The sequence below is a fragment of the Nelumbo nucifera genome, chromosome 5 (assembly GCF_055504915.1).
Source record: "Nelumbo nucifera cultivar China Antique chromosome 5, China Antique-T2T, whole genome shotgun sequence".
NCBI classification, from domain to species: Eukaryota; Viridiplantae; Streptophyta; class Magnoliopsida; order Proteales; family Nelumbonaceae; genus Nelumbo; species Nelumbo nucifera.
In genome coordinates, this window is record NC_142653.1 from 24,326,151 (window position 1) to 24,339,125 (window position 12,975).

Consider the following 12,975-nt stretch of genomic DNA (forward strand, 5'->3'; position numbering starts at 1 on the left):
GGTCTGAACTCCCTGCAAGGAGCCCGAACTCCCTGCAAGGAGCCCGAGCTCTCCCTTTGGCCCCGAGCCTTACAAACACAAAGGGCAACAACCCGAACTAGCCTGCCCCATGGCAGTTCGGGATACACCTCTATCCGCACTCAAGACCACCTCGCTCGCCACTCCAGCACTTCGCCCCCAAGGCGCCGAACTGAACAACCGTACCATGCCTGACACCAAGGAAGTCCGTGTCCAGGGGCGGCGCACCTGATTGACTTAGGATCTGACGCTTGACAGCCGCACTTCAACGGCCACCTACCACCGCCACCTGCCACTGCCATCTCCAGTTGCAGAGACGGCTCCGACAAAAAGAGCAGTGGCAGTTCTGCCCCAGTAGAGGTGATGACGCATGAACTGGCAGGAGTGCGAAGATAATCATACCCGACCTGATAGAAGCTTAGGAGTGAGTGCGCGAAGTGGTTATAAAAGGCTCTCTACCCCCCAAGAACAAGGTATGTGAACTTTGCGTCATCTGGTTTTATCTTGCCTTTGAGAGAATTCTAACTTGAGCTTTGGAGCATTCATACCGGGTTCCCCCCGGAGCTTCCTTATCTTCTCTGCTTCAGGCTCCCCGTATCTCCGTCCAGTGGCAGAATGGTTGACAGATAGGACCAGCCGAATTGCGCACCATCAGTTAGTATCCGGTTCAACCGGACGAACAATCATTAAATATAATATAATGGGATTAATCTTGACCGTGGATTGATGCCAGTGCAATATGCGAATTAAAGGGGGCTACTAATAGAATATAGGGACTGTAATTCAGGATTATTAAGTATCCCTATGGTTTAGTTATTGATTAAAAGTTGAGAGTTTGAACAGGACCGAGGGGATGCCCCTTCCCTTCTCAAATAACGTCCTGGTAGGCAACGTGTTTCTCACTCGTGAACCGCCGGTTCACTGGATTGGAGCTCCTGGTATAGGTACTAGGTAGCTATGCAAGTTAACCGTGCGGACAAAATCCAGTCTGGATCCACGGAAAATATCTGACAAGTTACAACTTAGCCTTATCCACAATTTGTTTATTTTCCAGCTCTCCGGCCCGACGGAATATGCAATACAAGAGCTCCAGTTGAGGCCTCTCAGCTCTCACTCTCTCAGAGGTTAAAGTAATTGCCTAATTGGAGAGATGGGTGAGGTCGATGCCGCCTTCATCCAAGACATAGAGCACAGACCTCAGCTCCTCGTAGTTGAGGCTGAAGGAATTCCAGTGATTGATCTCTCTGTCTTGAACTCTTTCCAGGAGGGTGATGACCCACGGGGACTTGCAGGTCTTGTGGCTGAGATAGGTGGTGCATGCAAAGACTGGGGTTTCTTCCAGGTGATTAACCATGGGGTGCCATCCGATCTGCGACTGCAAGTTGAGACGGTGTCAAAGAGGTTCTTCGCTCTGTCTCTGGATGAGAAACGCAGGGTACGGAGAGACGAGGCGAATTCTTTGGGTTACTACGACACTGAGCATACGAAGAATGTCAGGGACTGGAAGGAGGTCTTTGATTTCATGCTGGAGGATCCGGCGGTAATACCAGCTTCACACGAACCAGATGACAACCGCTTAAACCAGTTGAGGAACCAGTGGCCTGAGTACCTTCCTCAGCTCAGGTGATTTTGTTAGCTAGTCTCGATTGCGCATCTTTTAATTATCAACTTTCCATCAATTACTTGCTGAGTTCTTTATAAGTAAGCTACTAATGCTCGATGTTATCGGGCTCCATCAATTATCTCTCTTGTCATTATGGTAACTCGACCATCTATTATAAACATTAACACATTGGCATTGATGATGAGTGGATGCTTGTATCGGACAGGGGAGCCTGTGAAGGCTATGGTCGAGGCATAGAGAAACTAGCATTTAAGCTGTTGGAGCTAATCTCCCTGAGCTTAGGCTTGCCTGCGAAACGGTTGAATGGCTTCTTCAAAGATCAGACCAGCTTTATCCGTCTCAACCACTACCCTCCTTGCCCTTCACCTCACCTTGCCTTGGGTGTTGGTCGACATAAGGACTCAGGAGCCCTCACTGTGCTCGCTCAGGATGATGTTGGTGGCCTGGAAGTGAAGCGCAAGGCAGATGGTCAATGGGTTAGGGTCAAGCCCATCCCGGACTCCTACATCATCAATGTTGGCGACATAATCCAGGTATCATCTGAATATATATAATGGGTGCAGGGTGATCAACAAAGATTGGTTTGGACTCTTGTTGCAAGTATAAACTCTGTTGTTGTTAACAGGTATGGAGCAATGAATTGTACGAGAGTGCAGAGCATAGGGTGAGGGTGAACACAGAGAGGGAGAGATTTTCCATACCTTTCTTCTTCAACCCTTCACATTATGTTATGGTGAAACCTCTGGAGGAGCTGCTAAATGAGAAGAACCAGCTTCCAAAGTACAATGAATATAACTGGGGCAAGTTCTTCGCCAAAAGGAAGCTAAGCGATTTCAAGAAGCTTGCTGTTGAAAACATTCAGATATATCACTTCAAGAAATCAGATTAAAGTGAGGTTTCGTAAAGCTGGATATTGATTTTTGAGAAAGCAAGAAAGATCTGAGTGTGGCTCTAGATTCTAAATAGCTAAATTTTGCTGTCTGCTTGAAAATCGGTTTGTAATAATATCTGAAAAGAGATTGTTTTACATTTTAGCTCTATGAATTTATTAGTTTATTTTTTTATAGATAAAGAGAAGAGAGGAAGGAAAAAAAAGTAGAAAATGGTTTACCAGAAGTAGTATTGGCTCTACCAAATAAAAACAATAAAAAAGAAAGATGGTAGTTCGAAAAAGAGGTGAAGTTAGTAAAAGACATTAGCATTTTTTTGGGTTTCTAGAGATAAAAGGCAATTTTTTGCCTTTAATATAAAAAAGAGATAATAATTTTATATAATAACTAAAATGGGTAAATTTTTTAAAAAAATATGAAGAAAGGGCACTGCTCGTCTTCCTCCTCTCGCTCTGTATTCGTGGGAGGTTAAGGTCACCGGCGACAATTATGCTCGTGGATGAAACAACGGAAACCCGAAACAGCAGTGGACAGTCGGTGTAGTTACATGTGTCGCTCCCTCACTTCCTTATCAAAAACCAACAACAGCAATGACATTCGTCTCTGAGAAGTGAGAACTCAGAAGCAGAGCTCTACAGCTATGGGACGAGAAAACGGAAACCCGAAACCATAGTTCTTAAAAACGAACTGGTGATCGAATCGGTTAGGGGTCCGATTACTGGTTCGAACGGTTAATCGGCTGGTTCAGCTGTTTGTTTATCAAAATCAATGGTTTTGGAAGAAAAAGCGGTTTTGAAAGAAAACGGTATCGGTAAGATGATCGGTTCCTGGTTTTTCCGGTTCGGTCCGGTTTTAAAAATAATGCCCGAAATAATGCCAGGCTAGCCATACAGGAGCTCACCAACATGATCAGCGTCCCGATAACCCTCAATGCCATCGTCTGCCTCAAGGTCCCCGATGCCATCTGGCAAGGTAGTTCCAACGTCCCTCTCTCCGCCTTCGAGATCTTAGCACGTGTCCTTCCAACCGGCGATCCCAAAAACCTTTAGCGTTCACCAGCTACGATGTCTTCTCGAAGCACATCGCTGAAATACTCCCTGACAGAGATTGGAAAGACCCTGGTCACCGACAAGGAGGGTCTATCGTACGCTGTGTACCTTCTGCAGCACCACCAGGATGCACTGGTGAAGGTGTGTCCCATCCTGCACGAGGTAGTAGTGGACCCGAAAGAGGAGCCGTTTGTGAAGGCGAACGGTGATCCGGTGTACTCGTACTATGGAGACAAGCCGGAGATGAACGAGATAGTGCAGAAGGCTACGTCGGGGGTATCCATGCCATTCATGAAGGTGATATTAGAGGGCTACGATGAATTCAAAGGGGTGGAGAGCCGGAATGTTAGGAACATTCGTATGAATAGAGAGCAAAGTAGAAAGACGAACAACAGTGCCCTTTTTTATATTTTTTCAAAAAATTATCCTATTTTAATTATTATATAAAATATTACTTTTTATTAATATTAAGGGCAAAAAGTTGCCCTTATATGCAAGAAACCCTTATTTTTAAAGGAAAAGTGTAACAGAACTGCATGGTATGACAATATTCCTCCTCTTTGCATTTACTCCAAATCCATCGGTTCCTACAAGCCTAGAAAAAAATGCAAAACAAAGTAAAACTATAAAATGATATCAAAGCCAAAACCCATCACTAGATGGTCATTTTCTGATCATTGTTGGGGCATTCTTGCAAAATGTCCTTCCTCCCCACACTTATGGACCCCAGTTTTGTGCTAGTGTGGAGTTGAAATTTTCTCCTATGCACATGTACGGATGGCAATTTCTCCTACCTGGCAGGTATCTTTTTCAATGGAGAGTTTTTTTTCTTTGAAAAATGGATTTTGGGGTGAGAAAGGTTTTGGGGTTTTACAATCCATATGGGTATGGATAGGTTATGGTATTAGGTTAAACCCTCCCGTCCCTGACCTGTATGTTATTAGAAGGCATATGAACTTATTTATTAAGTGTTGAATATCATAATATTTTGAATTTTATGTGAAGGATAATTTATACTTTATGTGTATTAAAATGTTTTAATCAAATAATTGAAAACTCTAATGTTTGTTCATGCTGTTTTACTTGTTTGTTGCTTATACATGTATAATATGAAATAATAGGAAGTTTAGATGTGGGTTTTGAACCCAAATCACCAATCTGACCCATCCCACCCTTAAATGTGGGAATGGTAGGGTCAAGGAGGGTTATGCATTTTCAAGTGTAGGGAGGATTTGAATAATGAAAAAAATCTTACTAAGGGTTTTGGGGAAGGTATGGGTTGAGAGGTTTGGGGAGGTGAATAAGGTTTAGAAATTTTACAAAATCTTCCCTTAATCTGCCCTGTTGCCATCCAATTGGAAGTGCTGTGAGGTGGGTGTGAAAACCATTTTGTATGGAGAAAATCCAGATTCGGGTATGTTTTTTATAGTTATTTACCAATTAATAGTGATAAACTAGAAATGACTTTGACTTCGCATATCATACAATAAAATGAAATAAGCAGGGGTTATCATTTCCAGCTCAGCCTGGAATGCCCAGAAATTCCAGACGGGCTTAGGTTGTGTATTCAGCCCAACCTGGGCCCAATATATTAAGCCTGCCAATTACAATATACCACCCATAATACATGTCATATATAATATTTTATATTATATATTGCAGAAAATAAATTTTATATTTATATTATATAACATATAATATAAATATTATATATTTAATATTTTGTGAATAAATCAGAGGATCAGAAGCCTGGGCTTATATTTTAGCCCAAAAGGTCTGGCTGTGCTAAACCGGGTCCATGATAAGAAATAAATCATTCGGTTCAGCCACTTCAGCTGTTACCAAACGCTCTTATGTAATTGTTCACAAATCAAAGTCCAATTCAAAAGGAACCTTCAATTTGATAAACATACTCGGATGGAACTAAAACCATCCAATCCACTGTACCCCTATTTTTGATTTATGATTTCTCGCCAGAATGTAAGCACTCCGATCTTTCATTCTTTCTCATCGTTGTCTTCTCTTCATCCGAAGGCAAATTAAGTGGCATGTTGAGAAACGGAAACGCCTAGATGAAGCATTCAAATTTCAGATCATACTTGGAAGTAAGGGTGTCAATGGACCATTTTGGATTGGACCTAGTCTAGTCTAAAATCAATTTGGATGGACCAATAAGACATGTTGGATTGGACCAATTTGGTCCAAAATATTTATTAAATTGGATTGGGCCTGGTCTATTCATAATAAATTTATATTGAATTGGGTTGGGTTAAGCCAATATCTGGTCCATTGATATAAGACAAAAATATAGGTGTCAATAAATCAGGTTCGAGTTGAAACCGATCTAAATCAAAACAAATTTAAACAGATTAGATGGTCCAGACACTGAATTGGACCAGTCTAAATGACCCAAAATATTCATTAGACTGAATTGGACCTGATCTATTTATAATGAAATCGAATTGGACCAAATCTAGTCCAATTGACACCCCTAACTGGAAGCAGAGAATTTGTGGTGACCATCACGGGAGAGTGGAGACATCATTCCGTTCAATTGGACCACACGTCCGCAGAAGCTATACCAAACACATAGTTTGTATTAGGTAAGAATTTTGACAGGATTGAGGGAATTCTATCTTCCCTTCTCAAAGAAGGTCCAGGTTCAATGTACATGCCTACTAATTGTCTAACGTCATGACAAAAAGAAAAAGAAAGGTAAATTTTTTAAAGTTTCTTAATCGATTTATCCATCCTTACTGTTTAAATATTTGCTTAAAGTACTCACAAATTTTCTGACAATTGTTTAAAACTTCACTTATTGTTAACTTTCCGTTACACTGAGTGATATACTTTTAAAAATTCTTAATACACTCTTTTACGGTTCTCCACTCCATCTTCATCAAGGTTGAAAGTATCAATACCGTTAGTATCGTATCCGTCAAATATTGCCATGAATTTCAAGTCCAAACACCGGAATTTTTTTTCTTTTGCATTCATCAAATATGGCTGTGTTTTTGAATCCCTCACACATCAAATAAGCCTCGACATTATATATATCTTGGCAAATGAAAAGGTACAAGAAACAAAACCTCTCTTTAACATAAGCATTCATCATTCAGATTGAAAATGCATCCATCGACCTCTGCTTGTGTGTAGTGGCAGTGGGCAAGTAGTACCTCTTCATCATTGTTGTCTCTGAATAACCAAACCATATGTCCGTTCTTCTTCCTTTTTTCTGAAAAGGAAAAAACAATAAAAGCTTTGTATCAACAAAAAAGTCACGATTAAGAAACAGCGAAATGCAGAGGAAGTACAAACAAATATAACCAGAATATAGGAGGAAGGTTTTAAGGAAAAAGGTAATAAAAACCGGAAATATAGACAAGATAAAATAGAATTCTTAATCGAACCTTCTTGTCTTGTTCTCGTTTGTGGTGAAGCATTCCTCGATTATGAAAGGGGAAGAGACGAGGACGACAGGGCGGAAGCCGAATCTGAGGGAATCGGGTTGTATCAGTTTGAAATATGAATTAGAGTTCGGTGGGTTTTGTTTTCTGATAATCCATCTGCAAGCATCCGAATCAAATTTAAGGCAAGTTTCAGTGGTTTGTGCATTGAATAAGATGGGTTTTATTTTGAAAATTTGAATCATGTTGAAGGGTAAATTTGACATTTTCTTGTTTTCTGTTAGTGTTTAAAGATGATGTCAACTGTAGGGATAGTTTAAGAGAATATGTAAACAAGTAAGGATAGAATTAGTTAATTAATTAAACCATAAGGATAATTGAAGAAATTTGAAAAAAAACAAAAAAAAAAAAAAGGTATTGAGATTGCTTTCTTATACAACCAACCAGACGTTGGATCACAGAGAGCTCCGGAAAGAAATGGTTGTGAGAAGAGAGATGGGTGAGGTTGATCCCGCCTTCGTCCAAGACATAGAGCACAGGCCTAAGCTTGCCGTAGTTGAGGCCGGAGGGATCCCACTGATCGACCTCTCCGTTCTGAATTCTGTACATGGGAAAGAGGAGGGAGACCCACGGGGACTTGCAGGTCTTGTGGCAGAGATAGGAGATGCATGCAAAGACTGGGGCTTTTTCCAGGTGATCAACCACGGGGTGCCGTCGGATCTGCGACTTAGAGTCGAGACAGTGGCGAAGAAGTTCTTCGCTCTGCCTCTGGAGGAGAAGTACAAGGTACGGAGAGACGAGGAGAATCCTTTGGGTTACTACGACACTGAGCATACCAAGAATGTCAGGGACTGGAAGGAGGTTTTCGACTTCATGCTGGAGGATCCCACAGTAATCCCGGCTTCACATAAGCCCGACGATCAGCAGTTAAATGAGCTGAGGAACCAGTGGCCCGACTACCTTCCCGAATTCAGGTCTGCCCATGAATCTTCATCTATATAAACAAACAATTTGAGCTCAAACATACCTTTTTTTTCCTGATTTATTTTGCTAGTTAATTATATATCAACAACACAAGCTGCAACTGGTTGTGGCTAATTAAAGACCCAAGCTCAGCTAGCAATCGATGTACATGCACCTAATAAGCTTGGGGCTTCACCCACATCACTAAATACTGACGGACTGATTTGCTCGCTCTATATTTTGTGTTGGACATGGACAGGGGGGCGTGTGAGGAGTATGCTCGAGGTGTAGAGAAGCTAGCGTTTCAGCTATTGGAGCTAATCTCACTGAGCTTGGGCTTGCCAGGAAAGCGGTTGAATGGGTTCTTTAAAGACCAGACCAGCTTTGTCCGTCTTAACCACTACCCTCCTTGCCCTTCACCAGAGCTCGCCCTCGGGGTTGGTCGACATAAGGATGCCGGAGCCCTTACCGTGCTTGCTCAGGATGATGTTGGGGGTTTGGACGTAAAGCACAAGACAGATGGCGAGTGGGTTAGGGTCAAGCCCATCCCTGATTCTTATATCATCAATGTGGGCGACATTATTCAGGTTAGCTACAACTAGTTACTAGCTTTTCAATTAAGGATATGGTTATTAACCTAAAACCGATGTAGAGCTGTCAACGGGTTGGGTTGGGTCTCGTCCGGGACAGGGTGGACCCGGTCCCAAACATATCTGAAAACCCTGTTCTGAACCAGATACTATCGGTTCTATATATAAAGCAGGCCAAGAACCGAACTGCAGTCCAATTAGACCCGATTAGTGCTTTGGAACAGAACAATAATAATTGGGAGACAAAGTTCAGAACTGACCCATTTAATAGTCGGGACACAAAACCGGTTTAGTCTGTTGGATATTCCCGACATAAGGGGATCATGTCATGCTGTGTTTAGTTCGAAATTAAAGGTACCTTTCCCTACCATTTCTTTCAAAACCAAATACAATCTTAATGTGAGCTCGGACTTAAATCCATGAAAAACCCTACTATATATATATAGAGGTTGTTGGATGGTGTCATCTGTGCCATCCCCACTTCTGAGTTCATTTTGTTTGCATTATGTTGAAGCTCCACAGGCTGCTCTTAAAATTTCACTTGGATTTTACCAAGTCTACATTGAATGCAAGTGCAGCATATGGGGACTGATCAGTGTCTTAACTTTTCTTTCAAACCAGACAAAGCTTTAAGAAAAGCTTTAACGGAATCATGGGGTGAGCAAGCAAACAAAGAGGATAAATTAAAGAAAAGCTTGGACTTTTCAAAGCTTAAGCCCAGAGTAGTGGCTAGTGAGCTGCTCATCATGTTGTTGTGAAATGTGAACACAGGTATGGAGCAATGACACGTACGAAAGCGCAGAGCACAGGGTGAGAGTAAACAGGGAGAGGGAGAGGTTTTCCATTCCTTTCTTCTTCAACCCTTCACATTACGTGACGGTGAAGCCTTTAGAGGAGTTGGTAATTATGCAGAATAAGTCTCCCAAGTATGAGGAGTATAACTGGGGGAAGTTCTTCACCACAAGGAAGCTAAGCAATTTCAAAAAGCTCGAAGTTGAAAACATTCAGATATATCACTTCAAAAAAGATATTTGAGTAATCATCCGATTCCTCTGTACCCCAATCTGGCATGTTTAGTTTCGTTGGTTGTCTGGGTTTTCAGATCATCGATACATATTTACCCAGTTTGTAATAATTAATAAATTAACTACTTAATAGTTGTAGTGATGGCTTGGCTTTAATTTGTCGACTGTTAATGCAATTAGTTAGGATACATGAGCAAACTGACCCTCCCACTTCCAGGAATCGACGGTGAAGCTCAATTCATTCAAAACTAAGGCCCCATTTGGTTTATAGGAATAGGGGTCTGGAATCAGAATCAGATTGATTTATTTTGATTCCAACTGTTTGATTGGGTGGAATTAGAATTACATTCCCATTTCTAGTTTGAGGGAATGGTCATTCCTCCCTCTTTCTTGGGAAACATTTATTCGAGTAAGTGTAATTATTTAGATAAGTTTTTTCTAGAAAACACTTACCCAGGTAAGTGTATTTATCCATATTCTTTTATTTCTCAAGTAAAAAAATAAATAGCCATTTAACCATAAAGATTCATTATTAAAAGGGGCATTTTTGTCTCATTCAAGTGTTGGCAACTTTTTCCCTAAGTGGGAATATTATTTATCACCTAGGAGATGAGAAGGTAAACTTTCCCTGATCCCCACATTAATCGGAAAAAAGAATATGAAATTCTCGAACAATGTGAAATCAAAATTCCATTGACCAAATTTCCCCCTCTCAAAAAAATAAAAAAAGAACGCCCCCTTAAATAAGACTAAGCCATTAACAAGACTAAAGCTGATGGTCTAACTGTCTAAGTCCGTCGGCTTAACCCATTACTAAGGCCAAAAGTGGCAGTCATATAAGACCTAAGCCGGCCGTCATATAGAACCAAGACCACCGCCTTAAATAAGGCTAAGCCGGTGGTTCTGACAACCATCGCATTAAGAGATTTTGAACCACTTGAAAAAGGCGGCAGTCTTTTCTGGCTCAATCGGTGGTCTTAGTCTAAGGAGAGTAGGAAACAATGGTTTAAAAGGCGGGCGGATGACCGCCACCTTAGATCAATGTGACGTGGCATTTTCTCCTCTTTAATATGCATTTACGAGTCATCTGTATATACACTAAAATAGAACGTGACACGTAGGTGGCCTGAGTTTTCTCCGTATAACTCTCATGAAGCCACCACTCCCTTCTATCTCTCTTATTTGAGCACCTCATCATGGCCCACCCACTTTACATTTTCTAAATCCTAATTGTGAGAGGAATCGTGACACAGTAGGAAAACAGGGCCAACACGTCTCTGTTTTCAACCCTTCTTCAAGTTAATCCATTCACTACTCTTCGATCTTCTCTAAAAACGAGTTTTTTTTACAGTCGTTTTCCCCACAGCTTTTTCAAACGACATTCAATCTTTTCTCAGTCGTTCTGAAACGAACTTCAAGCTCTTTTGAGCGAACACTATAGATTGAAATCGGGTGAAGAAGACAGTGTTTCACAATGGATGCAGGTTGGGTTTGCATAGTTCAACCTAGTCCATCTAACTAATCTGACGAGGAAATTTAAGTTAAATAGGCCGGGTTCTAATTGGATATGAGCGTCAACCGACCCGTATTTAATTGTTCCATTCCCAATTCGACAATTAATGGGTAATTGTCCAAAACCCCGGCTAATTTACTATTTTACCCTTAATGATATACCAAAAAGACAACGTTATTCACAACTTCTTTCTGTCTTACCTAAAGTCAGATACGAAATTCACGCTACTCAACACCACAGTTCCTCGAACTAGAGAAGAACCAAGGACTTTCCCCCAATCTAACTTGGTCAGTGAGGTGATCGCCGGATTTTTAGACACAGGTATCTGGCCCAAAGCTTGAGCTTCGACGACAAGGGACTCGGACCTGTCTCCAGAAGTTGGAAAGGCAAGTGTGGTCGAGGGAAGTTGTCGGAACGAATGGCGACGAATGGGGAGGAACTAGTGGTGTAGGCATGATTTTAGCGAATACTGCAACGAATGGGGAGGAACTAGTGGCCGACACACATCTGTTGTCGACGATTGCAGTGGGTGAGAAACTGCCGCGATAAAAACTACTGCTGTTATCACCGGTGGTGGCAGCCTCCACGTGCGACGCCATGAATACGCAGAGGAACTGCCGCTGCAAGGAGAACTACCGCTGTGATAACTGCCGCTGCAATCAGAGTAACTGGTTGCTCTAGTGTGTTGTTAATTGCCACGCGAGGTGTGAATTGCCATGCGAGGAACTAGCGCTGTTATCACTGGTAGTGGCAGCCTTCACGTGCAACACCATGGATATGCTGAGGAACTGCCGCTACGAGGAGAAACTTCATGCAATCCTGTTCGACACCGCATAGAGTGGAGGAATTGCCACTGCGACCACCACAGTGAAGTAACACAAACACTGACGAACGTGGGCACTCCGGCGATGTATAGGGCGTTTGTGACATTGCAGGTGGTGTCGGTAAAGAACTTGGTTGAGCCAGATTCATTGGCCTTCAGTCAACCAAATGAGAAGAAAATGTATACGATGACGTTCAGCGGGGGTAAAGGGATTTCAGTAAAAAAAATTTAAGAGGTTGACTCACCATGCAGGGGCAATTTAGTCGTGAAAAATGCATTTAGGTTGATGTGACATTGAATTTTAACAATGTTCTAACGGATGGTGAGTTTTAGAAAATAAAATCTAAGTGACTCACAGTTTTGGACGTTTTAAAAAGTTATAGAGAATTTAAGAGATTTCATAAAAAATGACGATGGGTTTTGGACAATTTTACTTAATTAATTATTTAATTAACGATAACTTCATTACTAATAATTAGTTTCTTATCTTTTTATTTTTGGACGTCAAAACAGATTTTCTTTTTGAATGTAAGAAAGAGTTTTCATCTTTAATATAGGGGAAGAGCAACCATTGATAAGTCCATAGAGTATTCTGCTTAGGGTGAGAATAAGACCACAAGAGTTTATTAACTTTCAACTGCCCCCATTCATGTGGTGGCGTGGTGTTTAAATATAAAAAGTTCTAACTTCCTACCATTGAGATAGCCTCAAAGTAAGGGATTAACCTTATAACTACATGGCCGATCCCTATGCCATTTCATACTAACAACTTAACAAGAATAACAAACTAACTTATTTGGTCAATTCTCATGCTAAGACCAACTAACAATTAACAACTTAACAACCTAACTTCTTGACCGATTCTTGTGGCTAGCACCCTGACTTCTTTGACTGATTCCTGCTCTATTGGGCCATTGCATGGGCCATGCATGATGGGCTGGTTTGCATGGGCCATGCATGAAGGTTTTTTTTTTAGTCCACACACTTTGAGTTGCGCGTAGGCACCCTGTTCGACCTTCGCGGCCCATCATTGCCCCCATCTTGTAGATGGACCTTGTCCTCAAGGTCCAGGT

At 41.5% G+C, this 12,975-nt stretch overlaps 2 protein-coding genes, 1 long non-coding RNA gene and 1 pseudogene across 3 annotated transcripts; 3 read left to right on the forward strand and 1 right to left on the reverse strand.

Annotated features, from left to right (window-relative positions):
• Positions 1-867: 867 nt before the first annotated feature.
• LOC104595859 (protein LATERAL BRANCHING OXIDOREDUCTASE 1) lies at positions 868-2,669 on the forward strand. The gene is made up of 3 exons (XM_010256796.3): positions 868-1,641; positions 1,848-2,175; positions 2,268-2,669. Exons 1-3 carry the CDS (start codon positions 1,169-1,171, stop codon positions 2,529-2,531), a joined length of 1,065 nt encoding a protein of 354 aa, XP_010255098.1. The 5' UTR covers positions 868-1,168; the 3' UTR covers positions 2,532-2,669.
• Positions 2,670-3,596: 927 nt separating this feature from the next.
• LOC148791301 (nicotinate N-methyltransferase 1 pseudogene) lies at positions 3,597-4,591 on the forward strand (annotated as a pseudogene).
• Positions 4,592-6,536: 1,945 nt separating this feature from the next.
• LOC104595861 (uncharacterized) lies at positions 6,537-7,572 on the reverse strand. Its single transcript, XR_734958.2, has 3 exons — positions 7,433-7,572; positions 6,992-7,147; positions 6,537-6,816 (listed from the first exon to the last, which is right to left on the reverse strand). It is a non-coding gene; the product is annotated as an uncharacterized LOC104595861 (long non-coding RNA).
• Positions 7,426-9,708, forward strand: LOC104595860 (protein DMR6-LIKE OXYGENASE 1-like). Its single transcript, XM_010256797.3, has 3 exons — positions 7,426-7,962; positions 8,211-8,538; positions 9,313-9,708. The coding sequence occupies exons 1-3, from the start codon at positions 7,466-7,468 to the stop codon at positions 9,574-9,576; spliced, it is 1,089 nt and encodes a 362-aa protein (XP_010255099.1). The 5' UTR covers positions 7,426-7,465; the 3' UTR covers positions 9,577-9,708.
• The last annotated feature ends 3,267 nt before the right edge of the window (positions 9,709-12,975 follow it).

Bases quoted from the DNA above. Each gene is read 5' to 3' on its own strand.
- LOC104595860 (XM_010256797.3), top strand. From the start codon at position 7,466: ATGGTTGTGAGAAGAGAGATGGGTGAGGTTGATCCCGCCTTCGTCCAA. The intron at 7,963-8,210 runs GTCTGCCCATGA...GGACATGGACAG, and splicing joins GACTACCTTCCCGAATTCAG to GGGGGCGTGTGAGGAGTATG. The intron at 8,539-9,312 runs GTTAGCTACAAC...ATGTGAACACAG, and splicing joins ATGTGGGCGACATTATTCAG to GTATGGAGCAATGACACGTA.
- LOC104595859 (XM_010256796.3), top strand. From the start codon at position 1,169: ATGGGTGAGGTCGATGCCGCCTTCATCCAAGACATAGAGCACAGACCT. The intron at 1,642-1,847 runs GTGATTTTGTTA...TGTATCGGACAG, and splicing joins GAGTACCTTCCTCAGCTCAG to GGGAGCCTGTGAAGGCTATG. The intron at 2,176-2,267 runs GTATCATCTGAA...TGTTGTTAACAG, and splicing joins ATGTTGGCGACATAATCCAG to GTATGGAGCAATGAATTGTA.